The sequence below is a fragment of the Camelus bactrianus genome, chromosome 3 (genome assembly GCF_048773025.1).
Source record: "Camelus bactrianus isolate YW-2024 breed Bactrian camel chromosome 3, ASM4877302v1, whole genome shotgun sequence".
Taxonomy (NCBI): Eukaryota; Metazoa; Chordata; class Mammalia; order Artiodactyla; family Camelidae; genus Camelus; species Camelus bactrianus.
In genome coordinates, this window is record NC_133541.1 from 13,819,321 (window position 1) to 13,836,153 (window position 16,833).

Here is a 16,833-nt window from a genome sequence, read left to right on the forward strand (position 1 = left end):
GAGACTCCACCTTTTTATAGGACGATGAGCAAGAAGTTGCTGCATATTTTATTATTTTCTTATTGCACTACAGTCAGTTACAATGTGTCAATTTCTGGTGTGCAGCTTAATGTTTCAGTCATACACATACATATATTTGTTTTCATATTCTTTTTCATTGTGGGTTACAAGATACTGAATAGTTTCCTGTGCTATACAGAAGAAATTTGTTTTTTTAAGCTATTTTATATATAATTGTTAATATTAGCAATTCTCGAACTCCCAATTTATCCCCTCCCACTCCCTTTCCCTCTGGTAACCATAGGTTTACCATGTCTGTAAGGCTGTTTCTGTTTTATAGATAAGTTCATTAGTGTCTTTTCTCTTTTTAAGATTCCACACATAAGTGATATATGGTATTTTTCTCTTTCTGGCTTACTTCACTTAGAATGACGATCTCCAAGTCCAACCATGTTGCTGCAAATGGCATTCTTCTATTCTTTTTTATGACTGAGTAGTATTCCACTGTATAAATATACCACAGTTTTTTTATCCAGTCATCTGTAGGTGGACATTTAGATTGTTTCCACGTCCTGGCTTCTGTATATAGTGCTGCTATGAACGTTGGGGAAGAAGTTGCTGTGTATTTTAAAACTACCAAACACCCTAAGCTGCAAGAGAGGCTAGAAAATATATTGTGTAGCTCAGCATCCACTGCAGCTAAAACTTAGGGGAATTTTATTGCTAAAAGATAAAAGGAGAGAATGGACAGATTATCGGGGGGATGTTTAGCAGTCCCTGCAACAGGCAGCTTTGCAGAGGAATTAAGATCTGAAGCAGGTGGTCATGGATGAAGAAAACATGAACAGGGAGAAAGGCCATGTCAGGCAAGAGAAGAGCATGAGCAGACACACAGAAAGGATGATACGGGCATATGTATTTACATTTAGAATGCACTTCTAGTTACAGGAAGCGGTGGTGGGATGGGGGTAAACTATGCCACATGGAATGGATTTGGCCATAAAATATTGAGGAAGTATTTGGGTTTTAGTATAGCTTTGTTGTAAGTGCAAGATTCCAGAGTTAGATGAACCTGGATTAGAATTCTCTGTCCATTGTCATTTTGTGCTTTTTCAGCCAGTGTGGGAGATTACAAAAATGGCCACCATTCTCCAACCTCTTGTTGAGTGACTTTGCAGCTACTTCCATCAAGCTATGGAGTCTGTTTCTCCATCTCTTGGCTCTGGTCTGGCACTGGGCCTTGCTTTAGCCAGTACAATGTGGCAGAATTAACAATGTGCAGTTTTGAACTTAAGCCTCAAGAGGGCTTTACCTGTCCCCACTAGCTTTCTTGAGACCTTGCCAAATCTGTGAATTAGCCAACGCTAGCTAAACGTGGGATAAGAGACCCCGTGGGGCAGAGCTCAACCATCCCATCTGAGGCCCCAGCCACAGGAGAAAGCCAAGGCTAGATCAGTGAAGACGACTGGCTGCAGCTGCCCTGTAGAGTCATGAGTGAGACTTGCAAGGGGACTGCCCAGCTGAGTCCAGCTGATCCCAGCTCAAACTGCTCCCCCTAGAGAATCATAATTAAAGGATCGTTGCTTTAGCTACTGGATTTTGGAGTGACTTGTTATATAGCAAAGCTGCTACAGCTAAAGAAATTGCTTTCTAAATTCAGATATCCTCGACACAAACTAGGTTTTCCAGCACCTGCATCATGGCTACCAGGAGGACTCAGACGATCATAGTGCACCTGGTACCAAACCTGAACCATAATATGTGCTGAGCAAATGGCAGCTGATGCCACTGGTCCCATCAGAGAGATGGTCAAGGAAAAACAGTGAAAGGAGAGTCTAAGAAGCAATTACTTAGAAATCCACACTCTGCTCCCTTTTGCTTCATGGATTTTGTTTGTTTGTTCCACCAGCATGTGCCTACACTACATATCACAAATCTGCATTTTTTGGGCTCATTATTCACCTTTGAAAACTCTTCTTGCATTCTTGTTTTCTGGACCCTTGAACACATGCAATGGTCTGTATACTCTCGCTATAGGTACAGTCAACTTCCTGTTTCACATATTTCTGTATTTTATTTCCAACTAGGCTCTAAATAAAGACAGTTCTTAGGTTTCCTTTGTAAACTGCACAGAGATAGTGCTTTTGCTTTTTTATCCAAACAGCAAGAATTTAATAAACACTTTGTAAATTAAAGTCAATTAAATTTTGTTATGGTTGGTGTTATCTTATCTCTAATCAAGAGACTTACTCAATTTTCTCAATATCAAGTCACTAAGTAAACTCATGGAGAACAATGCCCCCAAGAGATCAGAGTTATAGGAATAATTCATTTCCTCTCCTGGTGTGTCAGTGTGACAGGAGGGAGTGGTGACAACTCCAATCTGGCAACTGGTTCCCACCAAGCAAATGTCTGGGTGCCTCAGCAGCCGCAGACCCTGTTTATGTCTCAAACTGCTAATCAGCTCTGATCCTGCTATTACTTGAAGGAGAAAATAAAAGTTCCTGGGAAAACTAAAGATAGGAACCAATTATATACTTTGAGAACATCTTTAATTATCCCACATCATTTTTCCTTCACTCAAAATGCTTCAGGCTTTCTAAGCGCTTTTTTTTTTTTTTGAACTTCCTTTAGAGGTTTTTCCACTGAATAAGATGGTATCAATTTTTACTGACAAATTATGCACTGATGTATCCCTCCCGCTATGCAGGACCCGGCTCCTACCAGCTTTAGGGAGCCAACCACGCATCTTGTTTCAACTCTGTGTTCAGCAATGTCATCTTGGAGCTTGAAATCAGCCACGGTGGGAATACTGCCATCACGAAAACCAGCAAACAATACCAAGGGGGACCATTTCTCCTGGGAGAGTCCATTGATGAATGTCTGCCAGCGAGTGCTCCACTCCGGTGTCTGGGAATTACAGCTCTCGTCATCCTGAGTTCAGACACAGGGTTTCACCAGGAAATGCCAGGGTCACCTTCCCACTGCTGGGTAGGAGACTGATAAAAGGGGGACGAGTAGAAGAGGGATATATTTGGATTTGTGTTTGACAAGAAAATCCCTTTGGGGTCTGGTCTGTGGAGAAAAGCATATCTGGGTGGGGAGCAGGTGGGGGGCATCAACGTGAAAGCATGGCGACCAATGAAGATGCTATCTGGGGCTAGCGCCAGGGAGCCAAAGCATGGCTTCCGACGACTTTTGCCCTGACACGTGCTCCACACCATCTGCACCTCCACACCTGTGCTTGTGCCCCACCCCAGTCCTAGTCACATCGACCTACCTGCTTTGGGCACCTGGAACACTTCTTCCTTGAAACTCACCTGACCCTTGCCGTGTCACCTTGTTTGGCCATTTAGTATCTTCAAGTGCATTTGTCTGATCCCCATAACAACTTCTTGAGGGGCCTGGGATGGGACTGGTTCACTATGTCTGGCTAAGCAATGTTCCCAGCAGGCACTATTCTGGATTTCTTGGAACATGGGGAGAAAGAAGTTTCTGTTCTGGAGAAGCTCTAGTCACAATCTGGGGACTGATCAAGAAGAAATGAGAAGTGATGCTAAGCCAATCTGTGTTGATGAGAAATGCAGGGAGGGAGGTCAGGGAAATCATTTGAAATAGTGGACAAGAAGCATGAAGCAACCATCTCAAAACTGGGAACTATATTCCTTACCTAACACATGGAATCAAAATTCTAACTATTGCCAATAATTGGTTACAAAGGAGATAAACTTCTATTACTACCTAAAACAAGGGTTCACAAACCCTTTCTATAAAGGACCAGAGAGTAAATATCTTCAGCTTTGCAGGAGGTCCTGTCACAACTGGTCAACTCTACTGTCGTAGGGCAGTCACACCGACAGACACCACACAGATCAATGGGGAGAGACCTGTTCCAGTAAAACTTAATTCACATAAGCAGGTGGCAGGTTAGCTTTGGCCTCTCGGCTAAAGTTTCCTGACCCCTTACCTAAAAGATCAAAATTGTATACTTTGAAAATGGCAAAGCCAAACGTAGAATCCAAGTCCAATACTTTCCAGCATATCAGGGTGCTTTTCTTGGTTGCATGAAAGACATAAACATGCTGATTCAATTTAGTTTTACATCTACCTGTTTTGTTCCCCATTAGATAATAAGCTTTCGGTGGGTGAGGATTTTCATGCTCTTTAAAGCACGTATTTTTATACCCAGTAGACAAACTTTCCCAGGCTATATCAAAGATCCCAACAGATGAGAGAGATAATACAGAATTTTACTACAGCATACATGTGACCTCAACTTACAGTGCTGAGTAAAAAGTCTTATAAATAAAAAAATGTTTGCTTTCTTAGATTTCTAAAGTCTTTTTAGAGAGAAAGTAAATGAACTTTTTAAAGCTGTCTGGGACACTAAAAAAGAATAAGGAATCTCTATAGGTACTATGTGGAATCAGACCTAAAATATTCTGGGAATAAAGCAAAAGCACAGAAGAATTTATCTTTTTATGTGTTTTAAAAAATACATAAAAGGGGAAGGGGATGGAGATATATATGTGAGTATATATTTGAAATACTTTTGAAAGGATATTCAAGAAAATGGTAAAAAAAAAATAGTTGTTTGTGGGGTAAATGGAGGGATCATGGCTGGGAGGAAAAGGAACTTTACTCCTACCGTTTGAATGAAAAAACCCCACCTATTTTCTTCCAAGAGAATTAAAAATTAAAGCAAGCAAAAAGTCAACTAGGTGTGCACATAAGTCTGCAGTCATGTCACGCTTCCTATCGATGCCTTTCTCTGTACCAAGCACAGACATTCAGAATTATTCCACTGGCCACATTCAAAACTATTAATATCACAAATGACTGCATGTCAATCTGGTGAAATCAGAATAAACCCTGTGGATGGTGGAAACTCTGACAAGGCCACTCCCGGACACAAGCCGAGGTGGGAGTGAGTGGTAAGAGGAACTTACCAGGTTGGGGAACTGGTGCTGCTCACTGAGACCCACGGCCCCAGCTAGTTCTTTGGGTCAGTCAGTTACTCAACAAGCTACCATGTATTCCGCTCATGGAGATACGGGCTACAAGCGGGTGGAGAACCCTGACTCCGTGATCTTGGGTCTCAGCAATAGGAGATGATCTGACATCTGCACTTCAAGTCCTTAGATCTCTGTGATTTCATTGATCTTGTCTTTCACCTTCTCAGCTTCCTTAGAGCCACGTTCTGTGTTTCAAAAAGCAGCTGAGATGTCTACAGGTTTGTTTTTAGACCTGGTGATCAAGTGCATGAAACACACAGCCTCAACTCTTTGAAGCCAAAAGCATTAAACCCAAAACACAACAAAAACACCACCAAGAAGCCCATTTGGTATCTAGAGCCAGCCCAATAAAGAAAATATACTGCACATTAGCTAATATCTTTTATTGTCAGACTTTGAGCCAACAAACAATGACTCCACATGGCTGTCTGCAGGGGTAAGGCAAATTTCTTTTTGCTTTGTGGGTAGACTTAGTTGGCCTAAGTCTTTACAACTTTTCTGTATAAAAATAGAAGTCCAAGACCAGATTATTTCTCCTCTGGTCATAAATGCTGATTTATTTACAGGGGCCTCATTCAGACCACCATTATAAACTTGGGGTAAAATACGTGTGTATTTTATTAAAGCCTCAATATTGAATATCTGGGTTCTTTAAAGATTCGCTCACGTGTTCCACTTTCAGAGAAGGCAGCATCTTTCTTCCGAATTCAAACGTGGTCATGTCACAATCTACCCAGAGTGATATGAACTAACCTTCAAGGAAACATTTTTTAACTTATATCTCTTAGAAACTAGAGACTCCAAAATGACTTCATACAGTTCTAAAAACAGCCCTGGGGCCCGCTGTTTGAGTGGTTTATAAATAGTTACTTGAAGGCTGTGTATCTGTTTATAATACAGCAGACACAGACTGCAGATGTTGCTACCTGTAAAACAAAACTTGACTCAAAATGGGGCTTTCGAAATACAGCGAAGACAGGAAAATCCAGGATTCTGGTTTTTTAATAAAACCACTTTGGAAAGTAACCGCTGACGACTCTTACGCTGAACCATTCAAATGTACAGACGTTACACCATTGCACATCCTCTTTCCCTTTGCTTTCAATGCTCGTGGAACAGTGATTAAAGTGATGAGTTTATGAACACATGCATGCACAGGCAGGCACATACACTTAAAAGATGAGACAAAGAGAAAAAGTTACTGCATGTCCCCGCGAGGAAGGCTGCCCGCAGCACTCCAACTAAAATAGACTGTCCCCTCGCTCTCCCTCCGCCCCCCACCCCCCACTCCCTCACCTTCCCACGAAGGGGAAATCAGGCTGGGAGGTTAGTGCAGAAGTGATGGATAAATGCTGCCCCCCCACCCCCAAGCTTAGTCAGTCTCCCCCAGAAGGGGGGTTAGCATCTCCCTTCAGTAGCACAGTTAAGGTGGATTAGCATTTGTTCCACAAGTTAAGGCACTTCTGGCTGCTTTGGTGGCAGCGTGGGTTTCATTTCCTCTCTTTTTAAGGCCTGGGTCATCTAAGAGAAGTAAAGCTTTGGAAATCGGGTTAAGGTTGACAGCTTAATGCACGATCACTGGCGGGGACAGGGCGAAAGGTCCCCCGAGACACCTCCCTCCAACGAGGGGCTTCCAGGAAGCCTGGGCAGCCCCGCTTCGGGCTCCAGGCGCCAGCGCCGGCTGAGCACTCGTGACCAGGGGCGGCGCGGGAAGATACCGAGTTCCCGTGGGCTCGCGGCCGCCTTCACCTGGAGCTGCCCTGGCTGCTCACGGAGCGCGACGCGCTGTAGCGCTTCTTCACGATCATGCTGATGTAGGCTTTCATGAGCTTGGCCACGTCCACTACCTGCCCGGGAAGCAGAGTCGGCACATGGTCAGGAGTCTCTGCAGGTTCAGGGAGCCTGTCAACCAGACGGCCTCAGCCCGACCTCGGCAGACCAACCCGTCCTCCCAGCAAAAGCCAGCAGGTAGCCCGCCGTGCGAATCCATGGGGCAGGCTGCGTGCGCACGAAGCCAAAAGGTCAGCTGCTTTCCCCTATTTCTAGGCAGGGAGAAAGGGAATCCTGGCTTTGCCAAATAGGACGTTGCCACCTGGTGGTTGCCTCATGGAAAACTGATTTTTTGCATGTAAAATAAAGCTCCCACCCGATGACGCTTAAGTGTGTTGGTATGATTAGGGCCGGGATTACTGTTCCAGCTCAAAGAGTCAGCAACAGAGCCCACAAGCACAGCTTTTAAAGACTGTATCATATCGTGCTGGTCAGCTCCTCATGATGCAGCCGGAGAAACAGAACTAAGGTGCGAACCCCAGCCCGCACCCTTCTCCCCGCCCCCCCGCACATGCGCAGTTCTGCTCCCTGCCAGCTACGTGCTCGCAAAGAGCTATTTCACGATGCGGTCACTGTACACTGTCGCCTCTCCTGGCCCGTCCCTCCCGATGGCTGGCCTGGATCTCTGTGAAGACATCCTACCTGGCTGCCATCTCCCTGTTCTCTCTTTCCTTCCAATCTCACCCCACATTATGTTTGTAAAAGCACTGCTGTCACATATCATGTCACTATCAAAGATCCCAGGGCAGTTCCCTATTGTCCACTAGAGTTGACCAAACCCAGCAGCCTGGCGCCTGGGACCCTCCAGTCAAAGGCCCCCACCTCTTTCCACCTCACTGCACATCTGCCGCCAGCCTTGTCTACCCGCACCTGTCCCTGCCTGCATCCTTGGTCTGATCACGGCCTCCTACCACCTCCTCGCCCTCACTTGACGCCATCAGCCCAACGAGCAGCGTGTGATTCATGCTCATTTCCCACCTCTGCCTGAGAGCAGCTCCCTGGGTGGAGACCTCAACAGGCTTCGTGTGTTATTACCATTATTACATTTTGAGCTTTGAAGTGGATGGCATACACACATAGAGGTGTTCTGTGACTTACTGTGAGCTAGAACTAGCTATGCCCAGGATGGTCTGCCCTCTCTCCCTCCTGCTCTGTGGACACCATCAGATCCTAGTCTCAAGGCTGTGATCCACTTGTCTAGTTTGGATTTTTTGCCAAACTATTTAATTTTTTTTGGATCTCTGTATCATTTCCCTTTTTCTTTTTTTCCTCCAAAGGTAAGACCCCCCTGATACAAGGGAACCAAATTTCTCTGTTGCAAAGGTATACAGAAGAATTTTGGGGTTATCAAGTTTGGGCCTGCGGGAGACCTGCAGCTGAGAAGGGACCTGCAGGCTGTATTTTCATGTCTTAAAGCGAAATACCCAAATAAAATCACTTGGTCAAAGGCTCCAGGACACGAGGTGCCGTTGTTCTGTTTCGCCCAGGTCACAGACAAGAGTTGCCTCTTACCTCACTGGTTTCAAAGAGCAGCTCCCTCTCATCGACAACGATCTTGTACGTGTTGGCCAGGGGGGCCCCAAAGGAGAGGATGTGCTCGTACTGGAAGACTTCTAAGGGTCTTCCCTCCCCGCGCTTGTAGACAGAGACAGCGTCGGCGCTGACGCCCAACCAGAGCTCCTGGGGAAAGCCGCCCTCCTTGCACTGAGGGGCAAGAGTGAGTGTAAGAGTTAGACCAGAAACAGAACACGGGGGCCACAAGACAGGCTTTAAATCAAGCCCTCTGCACAGCGTACTGAAGGCATTCAACGTGTATTTACACCAGGGGAACTGAAATAGGAGAAACAGTATCTCTTCGGCTATCTTGGTTGATTTCTGACTGGCTGATCAGGCCTGTGCATATGGGGGGATCTCGGTGGTCAATTCCAGCATCTTGCTGGGACTCTCCACATCATCACCCTCCTGGCCGTCTGAATTAGCTACACAGGGGTGGCCACAGCCAAGGAACTCAACAATGATCCCCCAGCCAGGTCTACTCTTCTGTCTCTAGTTCTGCCTCCAATCCTGTCCTGAGTGATTATTCTTCAAATACAAAATCCAGGATCACAGAGGAAAATTCTCCACATCTGTGCTGAGTAGCCAGCAATGAGCTTTTGTGTAGATGGTGGTTGATCTCACTGGCTTAACAACGGACTTTCTTGCACAGATCAGTGGAGGAAAATAGGAGCCTGGATGTGCAGGATGACAACACAGGGCGATGGGAACCAGGAAGGATCTACATTGGTGACTCTGAGATGACGAGGTTCTGGTACCAAGCATCTGATTTATACTTAAAAACCAATGTAACAGAATTAACCAACCCAAAGATAGCACCCAATGAAAAGTCATGAAAGGATCTTAGAATATACAATAAATATTTAGATTTTTTACAAAGCCTCATTTAAAAGTTGTCAGGTAACATGCTGAATGACTATGGTCATTAGAAAAACACATGCTCATCTAAACCAGGGGTTGACAAACTTATCTGTTAAGGGACAGGCAGTAAATATTTTAGGCTTTGTGCTTTCTGGCACAGCTACTCAACTCTGCTGTTTGAGTGCGAAAGCAGCAGAGAAAAATGCATAAAAGAATGAGCATTGCTGTGTTCCAGTAAAACTTAATTTTCAAAAAAAAAAAAAAAAAAAAAGGCAAGCAGGATTTGGCCCTCGTGCTGCAGTCTGCCAAGCCTTGATCTAGAGTATTAATAAGATTTTCTCTCAGTAAATAGCCTACTTAAAATATGCATGTATGTATATATACACACATGAAATCAGTACTGGGTTGATGCTAATTTTGCCAAATTCCAATTGTGTAACAGAAATTCTTCCCTGCAAACAGTCACGGGAAAAAATAAAAAAGTAAAATCCAAATATACCCCAAATTTGACTTTACGTACATTGTTCTAAAAACTGGTTAATGCAGATTTTCACCAGCACTTTTTTTATTGGGTCTACAGCTGGTATAAGGAAGAATTAGAAGTTACTTAAGAATAGATGACATCTTAATTTTCCACTCACTTCTAATGTTACAAAAGCATTTACTATAAAGGAGGAAAAAAACTTGGGGTGGGTGGCTGGGAGGTTGTTAAGGATAAAATTGGGGGGGTGTCTAACAAAAGAGGGTGAGAGCGCAGTGTTCCACCCGGCCCTCCCTTCCTCGACTTGACCATGGTCACACTGACTCAGGTACCCCCTCGTGTCGGAAAATGCAGCAGCCTGCCCTCACCTCCACATCAAAGAGCGTGGATCCGTATCCAGGCCACTCCTTGATCAAAGCCATGTACTTGGCCATGGCCTGTTCTTGGCTCATTCCCTGGAATTTCTTCCACTTGTCAATGATGCTGGCTCGAGCGGAGGAGACCTCTTCCTTGACCCACATGTCCAGCATCTGCTCCTCCTCCACCTTCTGCCGCACAACGGGCCCCGTCCGGAAGCTCCGCCTCAGCGTCCCCTCCAGGAAGCTGGTGCGCCTCCTCTCCAGCCGCTCGCACGGCGTGAAGGTCTTGGTGGACTGGCTGATGCGGGCCTTGAGCCTCTGCAGCGAGTATACCTCCTCGAGAGGCGGGACCGCGGCGTGCGGTGTGTGGTCCCCCTGCAGGTACTGGAGCCTCAGGGCAGCGAGGACTTGCAGGTTCTCCTCTGGGGCCGGGTAGTGGCCATGGATGACGGCTTCGTGGGCCTGCAAGGAGGCGGGCAGCGGCTTTATGGGCCGGACACTGCGTCTCTAACAGGATGCCTGCCTGGCTTGCTCCCTTATTCCATTAGGATCGCTATCAAAGGCCACCTTCCCGAGAAACCGTACCCCAACCCCCCTTTGCTGCTTTAAATTTCTCCCTGGCTCGGATACCATCTAACACATATATTTTATTTTAATTGTCCCCCCTCCACCTTCAACCAGAAGTTCCTGGTACAAAAGTTCAAATAGTATGTGTCAAAGTTTCATTCTACAAATGAATAAAAGAGCAGCCGACCCTGTCCATGCCAGGAAATCTACTCCCATACGTGATTTGGAAGGACTAGCAGTTAACGTACGAAGGGTATTAACAGGTTTCAGCCCTGCTGTCCTGCAGAGGAACCAGAGTCCCAGTTACCTGTTCAAACATAAAGGCAAATTCCACGCTGTCTTTTGGCACGTTGTCTGTGTCCAGGAAGCAGTAAAGTTTGAAGTAGAACTTCCAGGGCTGGTCACCCACCTCTGATGTGGCAGCCAGCCTAGACAGAAGTCGAGAGGGAGACTCAGAAAGCCAAACGAGACATGGGCCACGGGTGACCCACAGGGAGTTCACTTTATATGGTGTGTTCTCTCTAAGGCTTCATTCTGTCTGTGCTCAGATAGCAGAGCGCGTGGAGGTGGGAGGGAGGGAGAGGACACGCAGGAAGAGTGAGGCTTCTCAGAGTTCCCTGCTAAGCTGTTTACCCAGAGGTGAAAAGCATCCTTTCATCCTGGTTTTATCTGACAACAAACAGGCAGCCTTCAGTTAAACTGCACCAACAAGTCTTTTCTGCATGTCCCAGTCTAGTTAGCCCTAGCCAAGCGTGATGCTGGATCCATATAAAGAAAAACAACACCTATTTCTTCATTCCTTTTACCAACTCTCCAACTACAATATTTATAAAAGCTAACACGAATATTAGGGAGGCTGTGTTTATACTGAGTAGGAATATACTTTGTGCTACTAGGGGGACATGAGAGCCATAAATAAAATATTATGGCTCCAAGAGATACAAAGTGTGGTTGGAAGAGTTTATTAACTGGCTTCTGTCCACTCCGGCTAATGACAAGTGAAAACCTAGAATCAGAAAGTTCCAAGACAGTGGGTACAACAGGGGACCAATAGAAAGAATGGGGTAGACGAACAATGATGGCGAACCCTATTTGAGACAGGGGCTCCATCTAGGAATCAAGGAAAACAGGCAACAAGGGGAGGTGAAAAATTAAATATGCTTCAACATGGGCAAAATAAGGCCCACTCAAATGTGCACCAAAGGCAAAAACGGCACAGAAGTTCAAACCTTCTTGAATCTGCTGGCACTTGGAAGGGAGCTTACTTCTCAAACTTTGCCAACACATCGGCCACGATGGTCCGGCTCTCGATGGCTTTGTCGACGTGCCCGTTGTACTCAAAGAGTGCGAACATGTTTCTGCTGTCCTCCATGGCCAGGCCCCGGATCAGCTTCTCCACCACCTGGAAAACACAAGGTCTTCAGCTTCCGAAGCTGTGGTTCTAGAACGTGCCTTCATCAGAACCCGGAGGGAGCTGCCAGCCAAAGTGAGGGTCCAGGCAGCCTCCTAAGGCTGTCGGGGTGAAATTTCAAAGGTGCTGTTTTCCCTTGTTCTCCTGGCATCAGTTCTCTCTCTTCCTTGCCACAAAGAACTGGCCCAGCATTTGCCACTGGTAGGGACAGAGGCTGGGCCCGTTTCTTGCAAACCCATACTAGGAGGGTTTATGTGGAAACTGAAGCCCTTTTGTCCAACAACTTCATGAACTCATAGTGACTTTCACCAACATTTCTTCTACACGAGCTTTTCTGGGTTTTACTGAACTATTCCTTTTAGCCAATTGGTTTTATAATACTGTTTAAATGTTAAAAGAAAAAAGATAACGTGTCCACCCGACCCAACATTCTAGGTCTTTGCGTGGCACACAGAAACACTCCACCGCAGAAGTGTTGCGATAAACCCTCGTCATAGAGGGTGTACCTGAGTCAGGGTCCACAATCTCTACTAGATATTCAGTTGCTTCTCAGATTAGCAGGTTTAGGTCCGTTTCCTCTTTTAACTGAGCAGCTGCCCTATACAAATCACAACCGGGCACAGGAGCCAACCTAACTGCACACAATTGTCCTAAGCACATGGGCAGTCAGGCATCAAGCAGCGCCCTCCCTCACCTCCCCGGCTGTGGTGTGGGAGCTGATGGTGATCTTGCAGGAGCCTCCGCCGTGGCAATACACCGTGGACGTCATCTCCTGCCTGTGGATCAGAGCTTCTATTTCATCCCGGGAAGGCACGAACTCTCGGCATTTGGTTTTCTTAAGAGATTCGTAAATGAAGAGGGCGTATTTTTCCATCTCGGTTCCTGGAAACTGTTCCCGGATCCTAGGAGACAGACACTAACTGTCAGTTGCCGGATTGAGGATGGCTGGCAGTGGGGAGCCAGGCAGCTTCAACGTGCTGCAGGCCAGCGCAGCCAACGGGTCCCTGTGATGAACAGAGCAAGCGCCAGCCACTGCCTGAGCTTATCCCAGGAAGGTTTAGTCTAAAGACAGAAAACAAAAGAAAGAAAGAAAACCACCTCAAAGACCAAAGAGCCCACGTACGACTGGAGCAACTGCTGACAGCTGGCCTCCGCTGCGCTCTTGTGCTTAAAGAGCCCTCTGCCTCGTACCACTGGGTGAAAACTGCTTTTCCAACATTAATTAGACTGAATCAGACTGTTTCCACCTGTTTGATTTGGAACAAATATCCAAGCTTTTTTCCCCTCCTTGTTTATATAGGGTAGTGGTAATTAAATTCATCCCATGTCCTACACATCAGGACATTACACCAAGAGTGACCGGGTCTCTGGACAGCCTTGCATGGCTTAGAGAGAAAAAGGATGGCTGCAAGCTTGCTCAGGGGACCCAGGAGCCTGACCCACACCAGGGATCTTCTGTTCCAGATCTGTGTCATCTGAACAGTGATCCACTGCACTGCCCGTGAGAACAGCACTGCCCCGGCCCCCTGGTACCTTTTGAGGTGGAACTTCAGGTACTTGAGGACCCCCCGGCTCGGCAGGAAGGTGCAGCTCAGGCACGTGAGGATCTGCCAGCTGTACAGGTTGCCCACACTGCCCGGGTGCGGCACCTGCGTGGTCTGCTTGATGAGCTGGCAGTACAGCTCGTCTCGCAGCGGCCGGAGGTCATGGCCCGTCTGGAGGATGCCCTGGATTATGGGGATGGGGTCAGACACGGATTCCAGCTGCTGAAGGGAATTGAATATCTTGATGGCCTCGTCCTGCAGTGTGGTGTAGCCTTTGTCTTTGAGCACTGGGAAAAGGGAAACAAACACAAGTCACGTGAGGGGCTCGGGGAAGGTGTCATCCGAGCAGCAGACCAGAGGAAGGAATGAGGACGAGAGCTAGGCCGTGATGCAGCACCCACCACGTGTCCCGGGAACCCCGAATCAGCTGTATGGAGGTGGGCAAGGAACTGAACGATTTCACTGTGCAAAATGCTTAAAAGCTTGTCTGTTGCCAGACAGGGTCCACACTTGGAAGGCAAGACGATGGTTAGGATCTGGTTCTCTGGGAAGCTAAGGCTACTCTGAGCTCACAGGCAGCGCTGGCACTTTCTTTAATGCAACAACCCTGGCATCACCACAACCCACAGACGCGAATGTGACTGAGCTCACGAGGTGACGGGGAAAGTGCACCCCAGTGTCCCGGGTCCGGGCGGAACTGGAGACTCACAGTTGAGGTTTATGTCTCCGTAGGGCAGGGGCAGGAGCGGGGAGTGCAGGGGGTGGTGGGTGTGGCGCAGGATAGGGTTCCGCTTGTAAATCTGCTCCACCACGTCCGAGTTCAGGCAGTTCTCCTGGAGAATAAAGGAGCCGTTAGAGAAAGGCCACGAGCTTATTGCAAAAGATGTACGGAAAGGAACAAGGCCACTGCATTCTCCTGCACGTGGATGTTTTTCACAAGTCACAAAACATCAGTAGCCTAGGGATGGTGGGGGGACTAGATGGATTAATCCAGCATCAATCATTTCGACACCCAGAAGCCATGTTTGAAGACGAATCACACACATTTTCCTCACATAGCTCATTCCCTTTCTCTCGTACATTTGCATACATTTCCCCACATTATTGGAAAAAGTCTTTCCTCTGGAGATGATGTATATTCAAAAAAGTTCATTTAAACATCTCTTGCTAATTATTTAGCCATGAATCGCTTGGCCACATCATATCATCCTTATCTATAATTCATTTTAAAAATACAGTTTGCTAGTTCTCTCACGGGTCTTCCGTATTCTCTGCCCGAAAACGACACATTAGTATCAGTTGAGACTGCTCGTCCATGAGCCTCCTTTCTCACTCCTGAAATTTGAGAGCTCCTTGCAGAGAATTTCATCATGTATTTAAGTTCTTAAAACATTAATGTGGGATCTGAAAAAGCCAAAGTCCCTTTTAGAACTTTAAATAAAACAGAAAAGCTGGGGGAGAGGCGATGAGTCATTTTACTGCGGGAACTTCGCTTCCACTATGAAACTTATGCAGTAACACCCAATCGAAAACCAGGGAGAAAAAAGTCTAAATTAATTAAAAAACTAGTGCAGCCTTAATTAGGGCAACTTGTCTCATTTCTTAAGAAGCAATTGTTTCATATTTAAAAATTCTATTTATTCTTTTAATGTCTGATTTCCAATGAGTTAGTAAATAAAAGGGTAGATAAGATACAGCTTTGAAGAGAAAGTGTGCTCAGCTGGTATGTGCTGTTTTCTCTCCCTTCGCACAAGAAAGCTTCGGAAAAATTAATTTGAGACTAGAAATGACATTATTAGTTTCAAGTGCCCCGGGTTCCATGGACAGCTCTGCGGTTTGTAGGAGAACTGACTTGCTGGAATTTGGCTCCAAATACCCAGAAAATGTATCATTTTGGAATTAAGAGGCTGACTTGAATTTGGTGGGAAATCATACACTCCCGATCTATTAGACCCTCCCCGCCTTTACAAAGGCGCAGTTTACCTCCTGGATCCGATTAGTTAACTTTCTTTGATGTACGTCAGTCAATAAACACCCGCCTCACTACCATTCTGGCGTCCCTTCTGTCACAGCTCCAGCTTTTTCCTCTGTGTAGGGAACCTGCCGACGCAGGTAACTTGGAGGAACAGCAGTAAAAATAATCCCCTCCACCTGCTTCCGCATCAGGGCCGGACCTGCCGTGTGTGCAGCGCACCCAGAAAGCCCCGTGTCTCTGTTTCCACCCCTGGAGAACGAGCGCGGTGACCCTGGTTCGCGGCCGCCGTCTAATCGTTCGTTTGTTTGCTCAGTCATTCAACAAACACTTACTGAGCAACTGATCTTTATAAACAGGAAATTACAATTTAATAAAGTCAATGTTGGTCCAGAGCTCTGGGGGCTTCTGCCAGTTTAGAGGCACCTGATGAGGACTCCATGTTTCCTAGACCAACCTGGGCTCTCTGCAAACCTACCTGTGTGGTCTAGAAAGCACAGAGTAAAAGCAGAACTACTGTGTTCCTCCTAGAAGGTACCCCAACCTGGGCTCAAGAAGAGCCTGTGACACAGCAGGTCATCCCCAACACAGATCGCACCACATCCCTGTGATGGGGAGCCCCACACCCCAACTGTAGACCCCTGTCCTCTGCCCGCACAGCCCAACAATCGCGGCTGCCTCAGTGGCAACATCTAACACCTCCCCAGAGGCAAGATATTTCTAGCATCCAGTGTCACCTGCAGTCCAGCACTTAGATTTTTAAAAGCCGGGATACACAAAGACAGAGTTAATGAAGAGTTAGTTTTGATTACAGGAAGAAAACGAAGCCTGACTAATGCTGACATCATGATGTTCCAAGGGTGAGAGTCGGTGAGCGGCTATGAACCACCCCGGGGAGCTGGGCTCCTCTCACCTTGATATCCTGAATCAGCTGCTGGGTAGGGGTGTCGATCGGGGCCTTGGCGTCGGTCACGTTTTGAATGGCGCTGGACCACCTGGTGGCCTCGTTGAGCAGCTTGGTGTAGAGTCGGTAGCAGTGCTTGCGTCCGTACACGGTGACATTCCAGTAGCCTGCGAGAGTGGTGCACACATACACACACATGCCAGCCTTAGCCTTGGGGACCAAGAGGCGTTCCTGTACTGGGGTCCCAGAACGCCAGTGCCCATGTCATCTCCACCTGAGCCCCTTTATTATTTAATTCAACAGCTACTTGCTGACTTCCTCCACGTGCCAGCCCT

At 46.8% G+C, this 16,833-nt stretch overlaps 1 protein-coding gene across 2 annotated transcripts in view; it reads right to left on the bottom strand.

The window, feature by feature from the left end:
* Positions 1–5,383: 5,383 nt before the first annotated feature.
* The window catches only part of MYO10 (myosin X), a 192,841-nt gene continuing 181,391 nt past the window's right edge, over positions 5,384–16,833 (bottom strand). For both annotated transcript variants that reach the window (XM_074356503.1, XM_074356494.1), the window contains 9 exons: positions 16,508–16,665; positions 14,332–14,455; positions 13,612–13,909; positions 12,773–12,980; positions 11,933–12,069; positions 10,975–11,095; positions 10,110–10,562; positions 8,358–8,549; positions 5,384–6,862 (listed from right to left, as the gene is read on the bottom strand). In XM_074356503.1, the coding sequence (XP_074212604.1) occupies positions 6,761–6,862; positions 8,358–8,549; positions 10,110–10,562; positions 10,975–11,095; positions 11,933–12,069; positions 12,773–12,980; positions 13,612–13,909; positions 14,332–14,455; positions 16,508–16,665 (1,793 nt within the window). In that variant the 3' untranslated portion in view covers positions 5,384–6,760. The remainder of the gene's footprint in view (positions 6,863–8,357; positions 8,550–10,109; positions 10,563–10,974; positions 11,096–11,932; positions 12,070–12,772; positions 12,981–13,611; positions 13,910–14,331; positions 14,456–16,507; positions 16,666–16,833) is intronic.